Source organism: Odontesthes bonariensis, chromosome 17 (genome assembly GCF_027942865.1).
Source record: "Odontesthes bonariensis isolate fOdoBon6 chromosome 17, fOdoBon6.hap1, whole genome shotgun sequence".
Classification (NCBI taxonomy): Eukaryota; Metazoa; Chordata; class Actinopteri; order Atheriniformes; family Atherinopsidae; genus Odontesthes; species Odontesthes bonariensis.
This window is the reverse complement of record NC_134522.1, coordinates 18674477-18690479: the sequence shown is the minus strand read 5'-3', so window position 1 is coordinate 18690479 and position 16003 is coordinate 18674477. Positions and strand designations below refer to the sequence as shown.

The 16003-nt window shown below is 39.8% G+C and overlaps 1 protein-coding gene across 1 annotated transcript in view; it reads left to right on the top strand.

Moving 5' to 3' along the window:
- Positions 1 to 16003, top strand: part of cdin1 (CDAN1 interacting nuclease 1) — a 59403-nt gene that overhangs the window by 19142 nt on the left and 24258 nt on the right. The window contains exons 7-11 of the mRNA XM_075447719.1: positions 3134 to 3213; positions 3603 to 3652; positions 6168 to 6235; positions 9145 to 9210; positions 9498 to 9603. Of these exons, the coding sequence (XP_075303834.1) occupies positions 3134 to 3213; positions 3603 to 3652; positions 6168 to 6235; positions 9145 to 9210; positions 9498 to 9603 (370 nt within the window). The remainder of the gene's footprint in view (positions 1 to 3133; positions 3214 to 3602; positions 3653 to 6167; positions 6236 to 9144; positions 9211 to 9497; positions 9604 to 16003) is intronic.

Genomic DNA, 16003 nt, shown 5'->3' with positions numbered 1-16003 from the left:
TTTTTTTTTTTCTGTGCAGGAGGATAAATTTAAAAGGAGTAAATTGGAAAATCAAATGAGGGCTTTAGGCATCCGCAGAGATTTGCAGAGCTGTCGGCCAGTGTTGGAGAGCCTCATCCATCATGTCCCACAAGTAGTCAATTCCTCTAGTATCTGTAAATGTTTTCAGATATTAGCCAATTTATATGCTCCGAGATTCATCATGGAAAATCAGCTTTAGCGGCGCACATTATCAGGACCTGTCTCTCCCTTGCTCCATGAAGTTTGATGAACGAGTGCCCCTCCACAGCTCAATGGCTTGCGCATGGGGAGCGTAGAGGGTGGGGGGTGTGGGTATATGGAGGAAATGGGTAACTGGCCCCCACCCGTGGAAAGAAGTGGGTTTTTTAATTAATAAACAAACTTGCAGAGGAGCTCATCAGTGTCAGGGGCAATAACAATTGTCATCCATTATTGTTTATTACGGCCCTCCCTCAACAAATGTTGCTATTTAATGAGGTTTCTCAATATTTTTTGCTTTCGAGATAATGACTTTTTCAGAGAGAAGATGGGAAGTTACAAATGATGCAAGTAAGCAAAGAAAACTCGAGCCAAGGTTGTGTGACTGTTACCTTGCTGTATATAGCTTATCTCGTTTTGGAGTTGCATATGAAAACAGGCTTGTGATTTGTTTACACTGGTTGTTTTCTTTAGCAAATCCCAATGGAGGCGTAGCATTTCACATCTATTATGCTGCTCCTCTCTGTTCTTTCTGTTCAGATGTTGACGGTGTGATATGGTGCCTTAGTAAGAATTTATACCAACATGGGACAATTACAGTAAATTTGGTGAATGTTTACAAGGTGCAAAGTTGTGCTGCAGGGCTTTGTTCTCTGTGTCTGGTGTTCTTCAGATTATGCTTTTTATTTTCATGCACAGGTTTTATGTGTGCGCCTGTGTCTGCCTTGAGTGGTTGTATTTAAAAAGGGAGCCTTGTGTGTGTATGTGCTCAGGTGCATGTGTGTGTGGCAAAAAAGAGCTTAGAGTGTCATGGATGTGTTCTGCTGCGCAAGGCGGGGGCGTCTTTAATAAATGTATGCTGATGTTGGAGGCTGCAACGATGCGAAGGAAGCAAGGGCCCTGTTGTTATTTACTGCTGTGTTTGTGCACAGCAGCGAATCCTGGGCCTGCAAATGGCATTACAGCCCGTGATGAATGAGCATTAGGGTAAACTCATTTTAAAAGCATCCTGATTTATTAACAGCCTGGCCTTCCATTTTCATCAGGTCAATGCTTGGCTGAAATTCCACAATGTCAGCGCCAAGGTCACCGCTTTATGGCTATTTTTAACCCCATCGCTCAGAAATAGCAGGAAAATGGCATCCTATCACTTATTATGGCCATCTACCAAAAAGATCAAAGAGCTTTAGTAACAGCGGAGATACACGTCCAGTTTTAGAAGTGTGGGCTATGTGACAGACCAAAATGTGGTGGTGGTCAGCCTCCAATTATGAGTGCTAGTAAGACAAGAGCTTTAATGGCTAACGTTTGCCTTCAGGGAGGTTTATTACACGCTACTGTTTTGCAGAAGCAGCGTCAAATCTATAAAACGACCATTAGGAAGAGGGAAAAAAATCAATCAAAATGCCATTAAAGTGGAATAAGTTGCCAATATTGCTGATGTGGTTGCGGGTCCTTTGATTTTCCTTCAGATTATTAGGCACAGTCGAGTAGTGACTTTGTTAAGGGAAACCAGTGTTGTTGGGGAGTAATATGTCTCTTGGCTTCATAAAGTTTGCTGCCTCATATTTCCCACTTTATTGATTATACATTATCATTTGTCATGAGGTGTCCTAACTCAAGGGGAAAATATAACCCTCTTTCTTCTCTGCCGCCTGCTCTGCACAGGAGCATGGTATGGATCTGAGTGTGAAGGTACCAATCTCTGAGAAAAATGAGCAGCGAAATAAAACACAGTCTTGTGCCTCGCAGCCCTAAGAGCGAGCGCGGGGTTATGGGGTGGGCTGGGGGAGCACTGTGGCTTGAAGAGACCGAACGAAAAAAGCAGTTTGCAAAAGGAAAGGGGGAAAAAAAAAATGTGGCAGAGAAAGATAGAGACAAAGACACAAAAGAAACAGGAGAGAGAGAGAGAGAGAGAGAGAAGCGTGCTGAATGGGCTTTGTTCTTCTTCCACCCTCCCTACTTTTTTTATTTCATCGAAAGGCAGATGAGGGATCACAGAACTGTTTGTCTTCTCTGTGGTGGTTTTCTCAACAAGTAAAAGATAAAAGAAGTCTGTGGGTGAGAATAGGAAGAAACAGAAAAAAAAACTGTCTGAATGTCTTTCTTGTTTTTTTAAATTATTTCAACAGAGCATTAATGATCCAGATCTGTGGATCCTTATTTAGGGATTTAAAAAAAAAATAAAAAATAATAATAATAATAATTTCACATAAATTCTCCTGTCTTTAAAGGTCATATATTCTTTGCATTTCCAGATAAGCTCGAGCATCTCTATAGTGTTGGGATAGGCACCATCCATGCCTGAAATGTGAATAGAAACAGTATTGTCTGTAATGCTGCAAGTCTGTCAGGAGCACGTGTGTGTATATATCACTAAAATGGCACATCTCAACCATTTCGTCACACAATGATACAATCCATTTAATCCAAATCTTTTTAAGAAATGATTTAAGGAATTTCCTTTTTGTGCCGTTGCAGTTACAGCGAGTCAATCCAGCCGGTTTTTCTTTCTGATTTATAATGTTAGTATTGCAAGGATGGGGATGAGAGATGCAGAGTAGTCAGCGTTCACAACAGATAAACTACGCAAAGTGCCTGTGCTCTGGATTGAAACATTTATCTATTGAAAATCTGTACAGACTCTCTAATGGACAAGTGTAGAAAAACAGCGTTAACCTTTGCATGGTAAATGAGAATGAGCAGGCTGCTTTTTGTCTCCATGTCTGGACTATGTGATGTAATACTGCCATCATTTAGAGATTTAATTAATTACATTTTCCTGGATAGGAAACAAGCCATTATGTTTCATGACTTTAGTTTTCCAGTCTTTATGTGATTCATTTATTTTTTATTTATTCATTTATTTATTTTTTTAATGACTCCCTCTTTTGTTTTTCTGTCTTGTCCTCAGCTTCCAAAACAATCCTCAACAGCATGCTGAAGGAGCCCTCATTAATTCCAGATCAAGTATTGGCCAATAATATCTACCAGGTAAGGATTTTACCTCTTCCGTTTATTCAAAACATGACAGTGACTTTATTGCTATTTAGATTGTTATTTTCTATGAAATATATGTAATTTTCATATTTGAACATTTTTACATCAACTTGCACTTTTGCCCCACTGTTTGCCAGGCTAAAGACTGCCTTTCCATATATAAGGAGTTTGTAAATGTTACTCTTGCAACTGCCTAACACACGCCTTCAGCTGCTCATGTTTGCTGATGAGATCACGTGACAGCCGGCAGTCATGCCTGCCAGTCTGCCAGCCATCTCCTGTATTTTCTCCTTCCCCAGCACTGTATGGGTTTCCCACACCTCCCTCGCACCCACCCACCCACCTTTTTGGCACACCGTAATATTTCTTCCCCCTCTTTTCAGTGCACAATAAATGACTGCTGTTATGGACCGCTGGTAGACTGCATCAAACAGTATCCTATCCCATAAAATTTTAAGCTTGAAATTGACGAGGCGCTATTGAAGGGGGGGATGAGATGTGTCTGGCTTCACCTGACATAAAAGTTCTGCTTCACAGAGGAAGTGTTTCATTCTGTCTGCCACCCCACTATCACCGATTCAGGGCCTTGAAGGCGATGGAGGCAGCAGGAAGAGGAGGGAAGGATAGGCTGTTCTGAATTCATCTCTACTGTATGTGCAATCCTATGTTCTATGATCCAACAAAATAATAATTTCAGAGCTTTGTGGGTGAATTTTTTATATATATACAGTGCACAGTGAAAATGAGTACACCCCTGTTGAAAAGTAACATTTTGAACAATATTTTAATACACACACAAGTTATTCCCAAAACGTGCATAGAGTAAGTTTAATACAACATCTGTTCAGCTTACAACAGAAAAGAAAGGTCAATAATATAACTTAAATGACATATTTGTCCATTTTTGTGAAATTATGCTGGTGCAAAAGTGAGTACACCCCTATGTTAAACTCCCTGAGAATGGGCCGTGTTGGCCCGAAATGTCATGAAATGAAAAGGCATTAAAAGGGAGGTCATCGTTGTGCGTTTCATCCTTGCCTTACATTGAAATTTTACATTTTGAGTCTGCACCAGGCTAAAAGAGACGTGTGTGAGATTTGACTGAAATCCTATGGAGAGTATCATGATCTGCTTCAGTAGTCACAGTACATGTTGACAAGCATGTTTCTTTTGGTGAAATTCAGCTTCCTACTGTTGATGGCATCCATACAGCCCCAAACCATGTCACTCCCACTACTATGCTTGACTTTAAGCATGGGGCACTTTTCTTTGTACAAATCACTTTTTACCACCACACAGGCTTGACACCATCGAAAGCAAATTTGTTAGCATTGTCTCATCAGAGACAAACAAACTAAGGATATGGATTGCTGGAACCATGTCCTGTGATCTGATGACACCAAGATGAACAAATTTGCTTTCGATGGTGTCAAGCCTGTGTGGTGGTAAAAAGTGATTTGTACAAAGAAAAGTGCCCCATGCTTAAAGTCAAGCATAGTAGTGGGAGTGACATGGTTTGGGGCTGTATGGATGCCATCAACAGTAGGAAGCTGAATTTCACCAAAAGAAACATGCTTGTCAACATGTACTGTGACTACTGAAGCAGATCATGATACTCTCCATAGGATTTCAGTCAAATCTCACACACGTCTCTTTTAGCCTGGTGCAGACTCAAAATGTAAAATTTCAATGTAAGGCAAGGATGAAACGCACAACGATGACCTCCCTTTTAATGCCTTTTCATTTCATGACATTTCGGGCCAACACGGCCCATTCTCAGGGAGTTTAACATAGGGGTGTACTCACTTTTGCACCAGCATAATTTCACAAAAATGGACAAATATGTCATTTAAGTTATATTATTGACCTTTCTTTTCTGTTGTAAGCTGAACAGATGTTGTATTAAACTTACTCTATGCACGTTTTGGGAATAACTTGTGTGTGTATTAAAATATTGTTCAAAATGTTACTTTTCAACAGGGGTGTACTCATTTTCACTGTGCACTGTATATATCTACATATATCTATATAATTTATTTATTCATTCAAATTACTCATTCATTTGAATGATATGTTACCGTGTATGTGTTATTGTGTTTGTCCAGGCTTTTTTGTGTGTCGTGGAACTGTGTTTTTCTGTTCCCGACCAGTCAACCCTGTCTCATCCTGCCCTCCTTTTTCACCCCCCCTCCCTTTTACCATTCTGTGGGAGTGCTCTCGGTGTCAACAGAAGGTCTATTACACTGCCAAAGAGTTCATAACAACCGCCCCACAACTATTTGCTTTCAGAAACCTCCATCCACACATGAGAGGAATAGCTCTTTCCGCACACGTGCCAATCACGGTGTGAATGTATTAATTAGACTCATCACTGAGTGAACTGTAATGCCATGAGAACATTTCTCTTTCATCTCGACAAGAACAAGTAATTCATCTAAGACATTCACTAGATCTCTCTCTATGACAGAAAGGAGTGTGAATCCAAATTCAAATTGGCATCTATTTAGAAAAGGATTTTTCCCAAAAGATTTTCGGGGAATAAGCTGTGCTCCTACAATACAGCACACAGCACATTCTGAGCATTTTGTCAAACCGGCTATTGTTTTGGGAATGCAATTCTGAGATGTGTTGTTAAAGCAGATTTAACTTGTCCTGAAACTCTTATCAAGCTTTTGTTGAAGATGAAAAATGGCTTGCCCTTCGCACAGAGGAGAAAAGATTCTGAATCGATGTCAAATGTGCCCATGCTCAGTCTACCTTCTAGCATATTTTCTTTTACATTTTGGATTTTTTTTCATTTATTCTTTTTTACAACTTCCGTTTTGATTTTATGTCATTGCCCCAGCTGAGTCAGCATTCTGGTGAAACATTGTGGCGTTCCAGTAAACATATCGAACACTACTGTAGCTGTACTGTATGTATGTATGAATCCTTGACCCTGTTCTCAGCGCTATTGGCCAAGAGCATGAGGTACTGCTCCGTGACAAGCTGAAGGAGAGGAATCTTTCCTTTCTTGGTAAGTCTTCTCTTGACATTCCCATTTTAAATTGATGAGATTCATGTAATTTAAATTTTAAGTCACTTTGACCATGGAAATGTTGCCTTTTGGTAAGCTTAGTAACTAGTGGCCAGGACACGAATGATGCCGTGGATGTCCTTTCCTGGAAATCAAATTTTTTGATGCTCACTGTTGTCCATATTCTTTTTGTTGTAAAAATGCTGTATTTTTAGTCTTTTTTTTTAAATGTTTTATAATCCCAAATTTGAATGTTTATCAAAGGAAAAAGAAAAGACTGTTGGTGAACAACATACAGGGCTACTGGGCTACTGTACATTAAAATAATAAGCAAGTTGATAAAAAAAAATCCCGATTTACTTCTTTAATTTCAGTTTTTAAGTGTAACAATGAAGTAACTAAAAATTACGTTTAAATAACATTTTTTGGGCTTTCAAGAATAAGCAGTGTCCAGTATAAGGACACTTGTCTTTAGCGAAGGCCCTCAGCCCTCCATCAACGAAGTCTGATCTTGACCTGATCAATTTTGGCTGAAGCAGCAACCACAGCCTCCCAAATGCTCTTCAAAGAGATGTACTGTCTCCCCAAACTGGGATTCTCATGTTTGAGAGGGGCTATCTATGTCTCAATAGGATTTAATTCAGGTGAAGAAGTGGGCTAGGTCTTAATGCTGTCATAATTTAATGCCCTCTGGAGGTCGACAATCTCCGGAGTACTTGAATGTATATGATGGAGCATTGTTCTGCACAAAGATTGTGGTCTTATTGAATACCGTCCACACCATTGCCTAAGGAAAGCTACTACCTGAGACGTGATTGCATGATTTGGAATTGATTTTCAGTCTACCTCTAATCTGTGTAGCTTCAGTATCCTTAATGATAACAGCCCATACCAATACTTTTCCTCCATCTTTACTGGGGCCTCTTTTCGAAGTGATTCTCTCTTTCTATTAGTGATCCAGCTACATGCCCTAAGCTGCACCAGAAGCGAAAGATTAGTGAATCTCCTGCAAGCATCATCAGGCTGACCTTTATCCTTCGACAGCGAGAACAATGAAGCCCACGCACATGGCAAATACTTGTGCGTTGTCACTGCATCGCCATTAGGGATGCAGTAGTGCATAGCGACTTCTGTAAACTACAGATAGGTTGCAAGTCTTGAATATGGCGGCACAGAAGAACCTGGAGGGTTCCAGCCAGCTATGTGTTTACTTTTGTCTTAAGTCTTTTGTTGCCAGTTTTTCACTTTTCGTTCTACGTGTGCTTTTTTTTGTGACCTTGTTATCGCAAAATAAAATGTTTCGATACTCTGGTGGACATGCCTCATGAGTTCAGCTGTTTCAGTTGTTCTTCATGTGCCTGAAAACGAGTATTTTACAACGTCTGGATTTTCGCTCGTCAAATCAATCTCTTCTTTGGTCCATTGGAACTGATTTATACACTTGTTACCCTAATAATTATGCACTCGTTTCACGAGGAGTAAGGCGTTGTTACCGAAAAGCCGCATCCTCCCTCAATACACAACATTTGTTGCCTGAAAATGATTAGATTTAACAACTCAATTTTCAAATGGCTTCAAGATGGAAAACAGATCAGAGGTCAGAGTACTTACTTGTGTATAAGATGAACATGACTATTATGTTGGTGCCATCAAAGGGGACTGTTGACAGTTTCTATTTTTATAAGAAGATATTTTTGGGGATCCAGTGTTCAAACAAGAAGCAGCTTAGTGGTTACACCTATGAATATGTAATTAGTTCAAATATTTTAAACAGGGGCTTTATTTGTGAAATTGTTCTGTTAAAATCATCTGCGTCTCTGATACCATTGCTTTACTCAAACCAAATTAAATCAAGTTGGAGAGTTTAGGTTTAAGATTGTGGGGTGGGATTTTTAACCCTCCCTTCCTCCCGTCACCTCATCCCATCACCATCCCCAAGGTCAGATGAATGATGAAAGATAAAAGTCATTCCCTCTGTCATTAAGACCATATCATTTATTTGGACATGGAGCGCTGACCTTTCTTTGGGGCTGTACGGAGAACTGTTCTAAAACTGTCAGAGTTCGAGGGGCATGAGGGCCACTGAAGCAGCCTCACCCCATCTGATAAATGGATTGGAAATAAGCTACCCAACAGCAGGGATGGCCCATTAATTTTAATCAAAGCTGATGTAAAAAGGCGATCAGAGCCACATGAGAATGTCAACATCCCAGTGGGTGTGAACCGAGGTTCACATCCTGCCACACACACACACACACATATCTACACCTACATTACCACATCCAGGATGCCACGCTGTACCACAGGCCTTTGGCAGCCTCTCTGACCTCTCTCAGCTCTCTTTCTTCATCCTTGGCTGACGCTACCTCCTCACCACCACTGACACCGCCACCCTCCATCTCCCTTCAATTCCCTTCCATGCCCCATTAGTTGAGCTTGGCTGGAGACAAAGAGGCAGGCCCTTGGAACTGAATGACCTGGTCAGCCAGAGATTTAATGGAGAAGTCAGGTGTTGTAGGGATAATAGCCAAAGCATGCCAGAAGTCAAGGACAATGGCTGAAGCCTGCACAGGCAGGGGTTAGGCTTACGGAAGCTATAATGCCAACCTTGTCCTCTTGCCGTATATTTTGTGTAGTATAGCCAAGCTCCAGCCTCAAGTGCAGCTCTGTAACAGGGCATAACTGGTTTTTGTGCAATGACAGCAAATATGTGGCAGATGTAGTTAATTGTTTTACGGCAAGCACTGTCCTCTACTGCTTTGTATTCTGCTCGAACTCTGATGTTTTTTACTAGCAACTTGGAAAAAGCATTCTATGATTGATCCTCATACATTTGCGTATTTTTCAGTTGATAGAAAAACTCATTTCAAAGTAACAGATGTTAAAACTCTGCACTTTATCTCCCGTAGATGAAAACCAGCTGAGAACAATGGGCTATGACAAAACTCCTGATATTATCCTGGAGGTTCCAATCGGTAGGTATTTACATTATGAATGCATTCATCTAAAATAACTGGAGGCACCTTTTTGTCAAGTGTTATGCATTTTGTCAAAGTGGTGTAATGTTGATGCTAGATCTCTTCTTTTTTTCTTCTTCTTTTGTTTTGGTATGACCTGAGCTAAAAACGACAAAACAAACGAAAAACGCAACAACCACTGATTGAAAAAATAAATGAATGGGGGAAAAAAAGCAATTTTCTTTATACAGCCCGATTGTCACCAGTGTTCTGAACATCGCTGTGCATTTTTGTTTGATTAAAAGCTGTGGAGGGACACATTGTACATTGGATTGAGAGTAAAGCCTCCTTTGGAGACGACCACAGCCATCGCACCTACCTGAATGAACAGTTCTGGAGCTACTGGAACAGGTAAGCCACTCATTCACTAATTCTTTGTGAGTAAGCCATACATCATGTGACAACCTGTATCATCTCATTTGAACTTCTTCTTTTGTTGACCGCAAAACACTCTCAACTTTTCTCAGTATTATAAAAGCTACTTGTATCTCTGCCTAACAAGCCTCGCCACTTCCTCTCTGGCATAGAATGATTTCCACATGGTACATCTGTACATTACACTACATCCACTCCTGTTATTGGAGCCCTTTACTGTTTGAGTGGTTTGCCTGTGATGATTGTTTTGTAGAATGCGCATATTGTGTTGGAAGGGAAGCTAGGAAATGGGTGATTAATGCATAGCATCTGTTTTCATGAGAACTTTCGGACAGGAAAAGGCCTTTTCGTGTTCTGACCGTTGTAAAATAGTGTGTATTTGTGAATTAATTGTAGACATGACAACTAGTCAGAGTCAATGTTGCATAAAGAAAAAAAAAACATACTTCATGTTTCTTGCTTTTTTTCTTATTGAGAGATTTTTGGAGGTACAATGGACCTGTAAGTTGGATGTCAATCAATTCTAAGTGCATATTTGTTGAAGAGTTGAAACGCAATGTAACCCACATTGATAGAGGAAGAAATATATTCAGCTCTACATTCTGGTTCATGGGCTTCCTCCCAAACTGACGTAATCCGAGAGATTTGTGTATTGGCACTCGCGTAGAGGATTGGTTGTCGCTCACACATGTTTTTAACATCCCTACCACCCTTGGCACTGGGTCACAGTACCTCACCGCAGCCCTGATCCTCATCAGCTGTGATGGCCAGCTGACATGTTGTGACATTGTGCTCGAGTGCCAGGAGGTCCCGGTCGTTGACGCTGCGTCCAAAAGACAGGCCGAGTCGAGCTTTCTCGTTTTCTCGAGTCTTTGTTTTTAGTGTGTCTACTGTACTTGATTAGGATCAAATATCCGGATCCATCGAGACCAAAAGACAGAAAGAGAAGTTGTTTATCACGAAAAACGCTTTCATACAGGTAGAGGCGTAGGCTTGAAAGTTTTTTTTCCTCTGCGCTTTAGGTAAGTATCAGATAGCTTTTACTTTTGTTACCTTACCTTTACTTACTTACCTTTTTATCACCTTTTTCACTTTTCTGATCACTTTTTACCATGTAAAACGGTGGTTACACTTATTCTCGCCTGTGTCGTGACCCCAAAAGGCCGACATTTTTGTGATGCAGCATGTGTCTGCTTTTACCCCCAAGTCTGACAAATGAATTTTTTTTTTCATTTTCAAAGAGATTGATAATCATAAAGGCAAAGTTTTCCAATAAAAGCTGACGTTTTTTTTTTTTAATGTACCTAGAAATCAACGGTTTCAGTGAACAGTTTTTAAGTTTTCCAGAAAATCTCAAGTTTTGATTTTGTTAAAAAACTTTTTAACATTAATGTCTTATCTGCACAAAAAAAGACATCTTCGTTTATTTACCACTGTTCTTCCTCGTCTAGTCTTCCTAGTCTTGAATCTGAATGGGTTATTTATTTGATTAAATTTTTTTTAAGGTAAAAAATGTAAATGAAGATGATTCAGCCAATATTACTGAGCTGCTAAAATATACAGGATGAGGTAATGCTCATAATCGGTGTTATGTTTTATTTTCTTTGACTGTCATAGTTTTATTTGGAATTGGCCCTTTTCCAGATAGAAAGCTCACAGCCATTTTTGCCTGTTGTTCATGTGAAAAACTAAAAGTCATTGTTGAACTTAACATATGAATTTCTTTGCTAGTGTGCCTCAAAGAAAGTTACTGAATGGGGAGAAAAAAAGGATACATATATAGGTAAACATTACGACACACTATCTAATAAGACTGGATTTTGATGATGTTGGCCTGTTTCTATCACATACACACATAAAAAAAATTAGATGTTGTCTTAGTCCAACCAAAACCATATATGATGGATGAAATAGAGCTTCTCAAAATCTAAAGAACGCATCCACGTAATACGGTTATAGATCAAATCACTTCTGCGTGTAGATACTCATTCGGGTGGGCGTAGCTGCTGTGTATGTGCTCAGTAGTTTCATCTTATGCATCTTTTGTGTAAACACAACAAAGTGGAAGTATGAATCATCCGGCCGAACAAAGCTACTCTCATTCACGTATTTGTCTGTTTCTTTTGTCAGACGACTAAACTCTTCAGAGATCGTGAGTCAGAATCAGCATAATAAGACGTTGTGTCAATTTACTGTGACTTAAAGTGTTTCCAGACTCTCTTTCTGCTCTAACATGTACGGTGATCTCTCACAGAGAAAATTAGAAGTGGTAGAAAATGTATAGAATATTTTCTTGCTTCTGATATACATGGTTAATAATTCGATTTCACTCCAATGCGTGTATGCTGGCACATGGCCGCAGTTCAGTTAAATGGCCGAGTCGAGCTGTAACCATAGATCAACTTAACTGTGCATGTAATCGTGCTGACTACCTCGGTACAGCTTATAATATAATACTGTGAAGAAATCTCATATGATTAGCGCCATGACTTAAAGGTTAAACGTTTCTATAAATATTTCAGTCTAGAAGTCAATGTGCGATTTGGGCTATAAAAGGCTACATAATCTATTTGTTTTTCATTTTTTTCCCCAAAAGTTAGACTTTGACCCTGCCTAAATTTCAATTGACATTTTGCTACTGAGATTTCAAAGTGCGCCGCGTCCTTTTGTTATTGTTAGACCTTATACGGTATCATCTGAGGTAACTATGTGCACACCTGCGCATGTTTGCATGCGTTTGCAAAGCTGTGGCTTAAGAAACTATGCATTGTAGTCTCAAAAACTAAAAACTAAAAGAGGGAGCTGACAAGAGAGTGATGGGGTGACATCATTCCTTTCTCCTCACTCCTCAGTTGGTTTCGGTTTCTGAGACTAGCCCCGAAGGGCTGATCTTTAGTGTATTTGTCCATTCCTTCATTCCTCTGTCAGATTCCAGTCCTTGACTCTGAGCCCTTTGGTTTTGTTTTTGATTGGCCTTGGATTTGCACACCAGTTTTTGTAATTACCTCATTGCCCCTGATTGACGTTTCCAGTGATTTGCTTATTTTTCATGAATTCCATCTTTGCTCCAACTGAGCTGCTTCACCCATTGCTTGTGTTAATTGTTCTTCAGTTGCCCGCAAGCTTTGCGAAGTAAGGACATGTTTTTATAGACAGAAAGGGGGAAAAAAACATAACTAATTTTCCCTCCAAAGCCCTCACCAACTGCATTTATCATCCAAACAATAGTCTTGCCAACACGCTAACCCCATAATGAACCCCTCTTCAGTGAAGTGAGGGGTAATGACGCTTCACCTACAATGCTCCCAAGGAAAAAGGGAGAGGATGGAAAAAAAAAAGATAGAGAGAAGAACAGTCTTGGACAGAATCAGACGGCGTGTTCAGGCCCACTGCCTGGATGAGACGGTGAAGCGGCAGCTATTGGCGTGTTCCAGCCATCAATCTTAGCTGGTGACGCTCCAGAGCCAGCAAGCCCTCTGCTCTGACGGATGCTCAGATAATTGAGTGATCCATCTCGCCCAACTATCAGAGTTGCATAAAAATTATTCACCTGCTTGTGAATATTAAACACATAATGAGCCTCTTGTGTGTTTTAGGAGAAGTGGGTAAGGTTAAGCACAGCATGTAATGAAATATGGACTCCTGTGTGGTATCACCTTAACTGTTCCTTTCTGATTATAAAGTACTTAAATCAATTATGGTTGGCAACGTTGCTTCCATAGCACTGCGAGCGGCAGCTGGGGATCTGCAGTGGTCTTTCTGTCTGGCTGACCATATGTTTTGTTCAGAGTGCATATGATTATTTGTTGATTTGATTGTTTGAAAAATAGTACTTTGGCTGAAAAAGGAGTTTTGTTTTTTTATTATTTGCCACCCGTAAATTTTGACAGAAGTATTTTATTTTATTTATTTCTCCTTTACCTTGTATTTAGTTCTTTGTATTAGCTTTGATACTTGTTGGTTGTATTTGTAGATGGATCTTTAAATAATCATGTATCATGCGTTGTATTAAAAATATACAATTTAAAAATATTTCTTTAAAAAGAAGTGAATAAACCCGGTCTTCCAGCATTATCTAAGAATGAAAAACTCCATCTTTAACAGATGTTCAGTATATACAAGTGCATAATGATGATAATCTTATATCCTCCTTTGAATGCTGGATTTATTTCTACAGGATTTTTATTGTGTGTATGTGTGGGTGTGTGAGCTCTGCCCCTCCCACATACACATGCTCTGCCAGAAAACATTTTAAAAGAGCAAAGGCCATTGGGGAAAACTCCTACAAACACCTGGCTGACCAGTGATGTAACGTAATCACAAAATCGGTGGCAATCGCGTTTACAGACCTAGCTTTACTTTTACAGTCCAGCCAAAAAAAAAGGGCGCAGTGGTTCCTTTTGAATGTATCAAGCTTAACAATTGTATTCATTGTTCTTATTCTTCAGTTGTTTCACAGCATTGCTTTTCTGTAGTCCACTCCAGTGTTTCCCACAGATGTGAAGGCAATGTGTGGTGGTGGGCCACGGGGGGGGGGGGGTAAAAAATAAAAATTCTTCAAAATAATTCCTTCGTTAATAATTGGTCACACAAAACTTTATTGTATTAACCCATAAGAACCCAGACCCATTTCTACTTAAATGAAAATTAAGGGGGTTATAACACAGACTAAATAGACCACGTAGAACCCATTTCAGAATTTTTTTCCAGAATACCACCCCCCACTGTCAGAGATCTGTAATGTGACATATATGTCACATTGGGATATGTCACATTGGGAGTTAAGAACCTGGATAATTTCTCCATCAAGGAAAATTATGGGGGACGTAAGGATGTGTGACACCTGTGTCACGGTGGGTGACACAGGTGCGGCTTATCTGCAGATTTTCACATCTTCATTGTAAACAAATGAATAACATAGCTAATTACACTGGTCGGACTGTTAAGCTGTTTCAGACTGATACCTCCGGTTCAGGCTGCTCCTCATCCTCAACACGTCTCTCTTTCAATCGCGGAAAATATTTTTCAATACTCATCTGGATTGAAGCAGCAAACATTCAGTGTAAGAGTTTAAAAAAACTACTTTATTTGATTCACAGCTGCTAGTGTTTTGACCTCGACAACCCAACTACATTATTTTTATTTATTTTTTACGACAAACTTGCGACTATTTAACTTTATAAAGAAGGCGTAATCGCGTGTTTGCTATGGGACGGGACGGGACAACATTGTATTCAAAATATAAAATATTTTTATAGGACTTTTTAATGTGTGATTTTATAAAGGTGCACGTGATACCAACCTTTCGTGAATTTCGCCAGCCGTTTTCTTTCGGTTGAGCCAGAGCTATAGAGCTAATCTAACGCGACGCTGAAGCTAGCAAGCTTCCAGGGAAGCACGGAGGGGAGGGGCTGTGTGTGTGTGTAGGCTATGCGAGAGAGACGCGAGGGACAGAGAGACTGAGGGAGAGCAGGGAAAGGAAATGCAGCTTAATGAATATGAGTATTTTTTTTAAATAGCGTTAAAAAAAATAATAATAACGAAACGCAATATGTGGCGGCCGGTGTTGAATCTGTGGCGCACCGCCACGAATTAGTCTGTGTGTGGGAAACACTGCACTAATTATTAACCTTTCAAGTTTTAATGTTGTTTTTGGCCCGTAATCGCCTTCCATCGTTAGCATAGCTAAAAAGAATCAATAGAATAAATTGGAGATTTGTTTATTTCAATTATTTATTTATTTTTAACACAAGAAATTGACTTTTTACGGTAGCATAGCAGATTAAAAGGGCATATTTGTAGAAACAGATTTAGACTTTGTTTCCGTTTCCTATTTTCTCTCCTCCCATTCCACCCAAACAGACACATTTTTGTAGCCTGTGTGAAAAGGAGCCTGGATGCCAGCTCGCCCCCCTCCCAAAGCAAATCAGCTGTGCGATTCGTAAACGGCAAATGTGTCAGAGTTGAAAATGTTAGCGGTCTTAATGGAGGCTTGAAAAGGTTAGATCTGATAAAAAGCTGTCAGCAGTCCACAAAACATGATTTATAGCAAAATAATGGGACAGTATGCCTCATTTCTCCCACATATGAAATGAGGGTTAAGAGTTTTTGCTTGCTATTATACATGACCACTCTGAGATTTGTTGAGAGTTGAATGTATTACGTTTCCTCTGGCTCCTTTGTTTGAGTCATTTCTTTGAAAGCCGCTCGGTGTTGTAAATTTATAGCCTCGCGTTATTACTGGCAGAAAACGATCATGCTCCAAAAGCGCAAACTGTGTTGATCTTAATTCCGATGCGTCGTTGTTTTTCCGTTTGTTACACTTTCTGATGAACCATAAAGGAAGCGATGCTGTATCAATAAGGGAATCTGGATT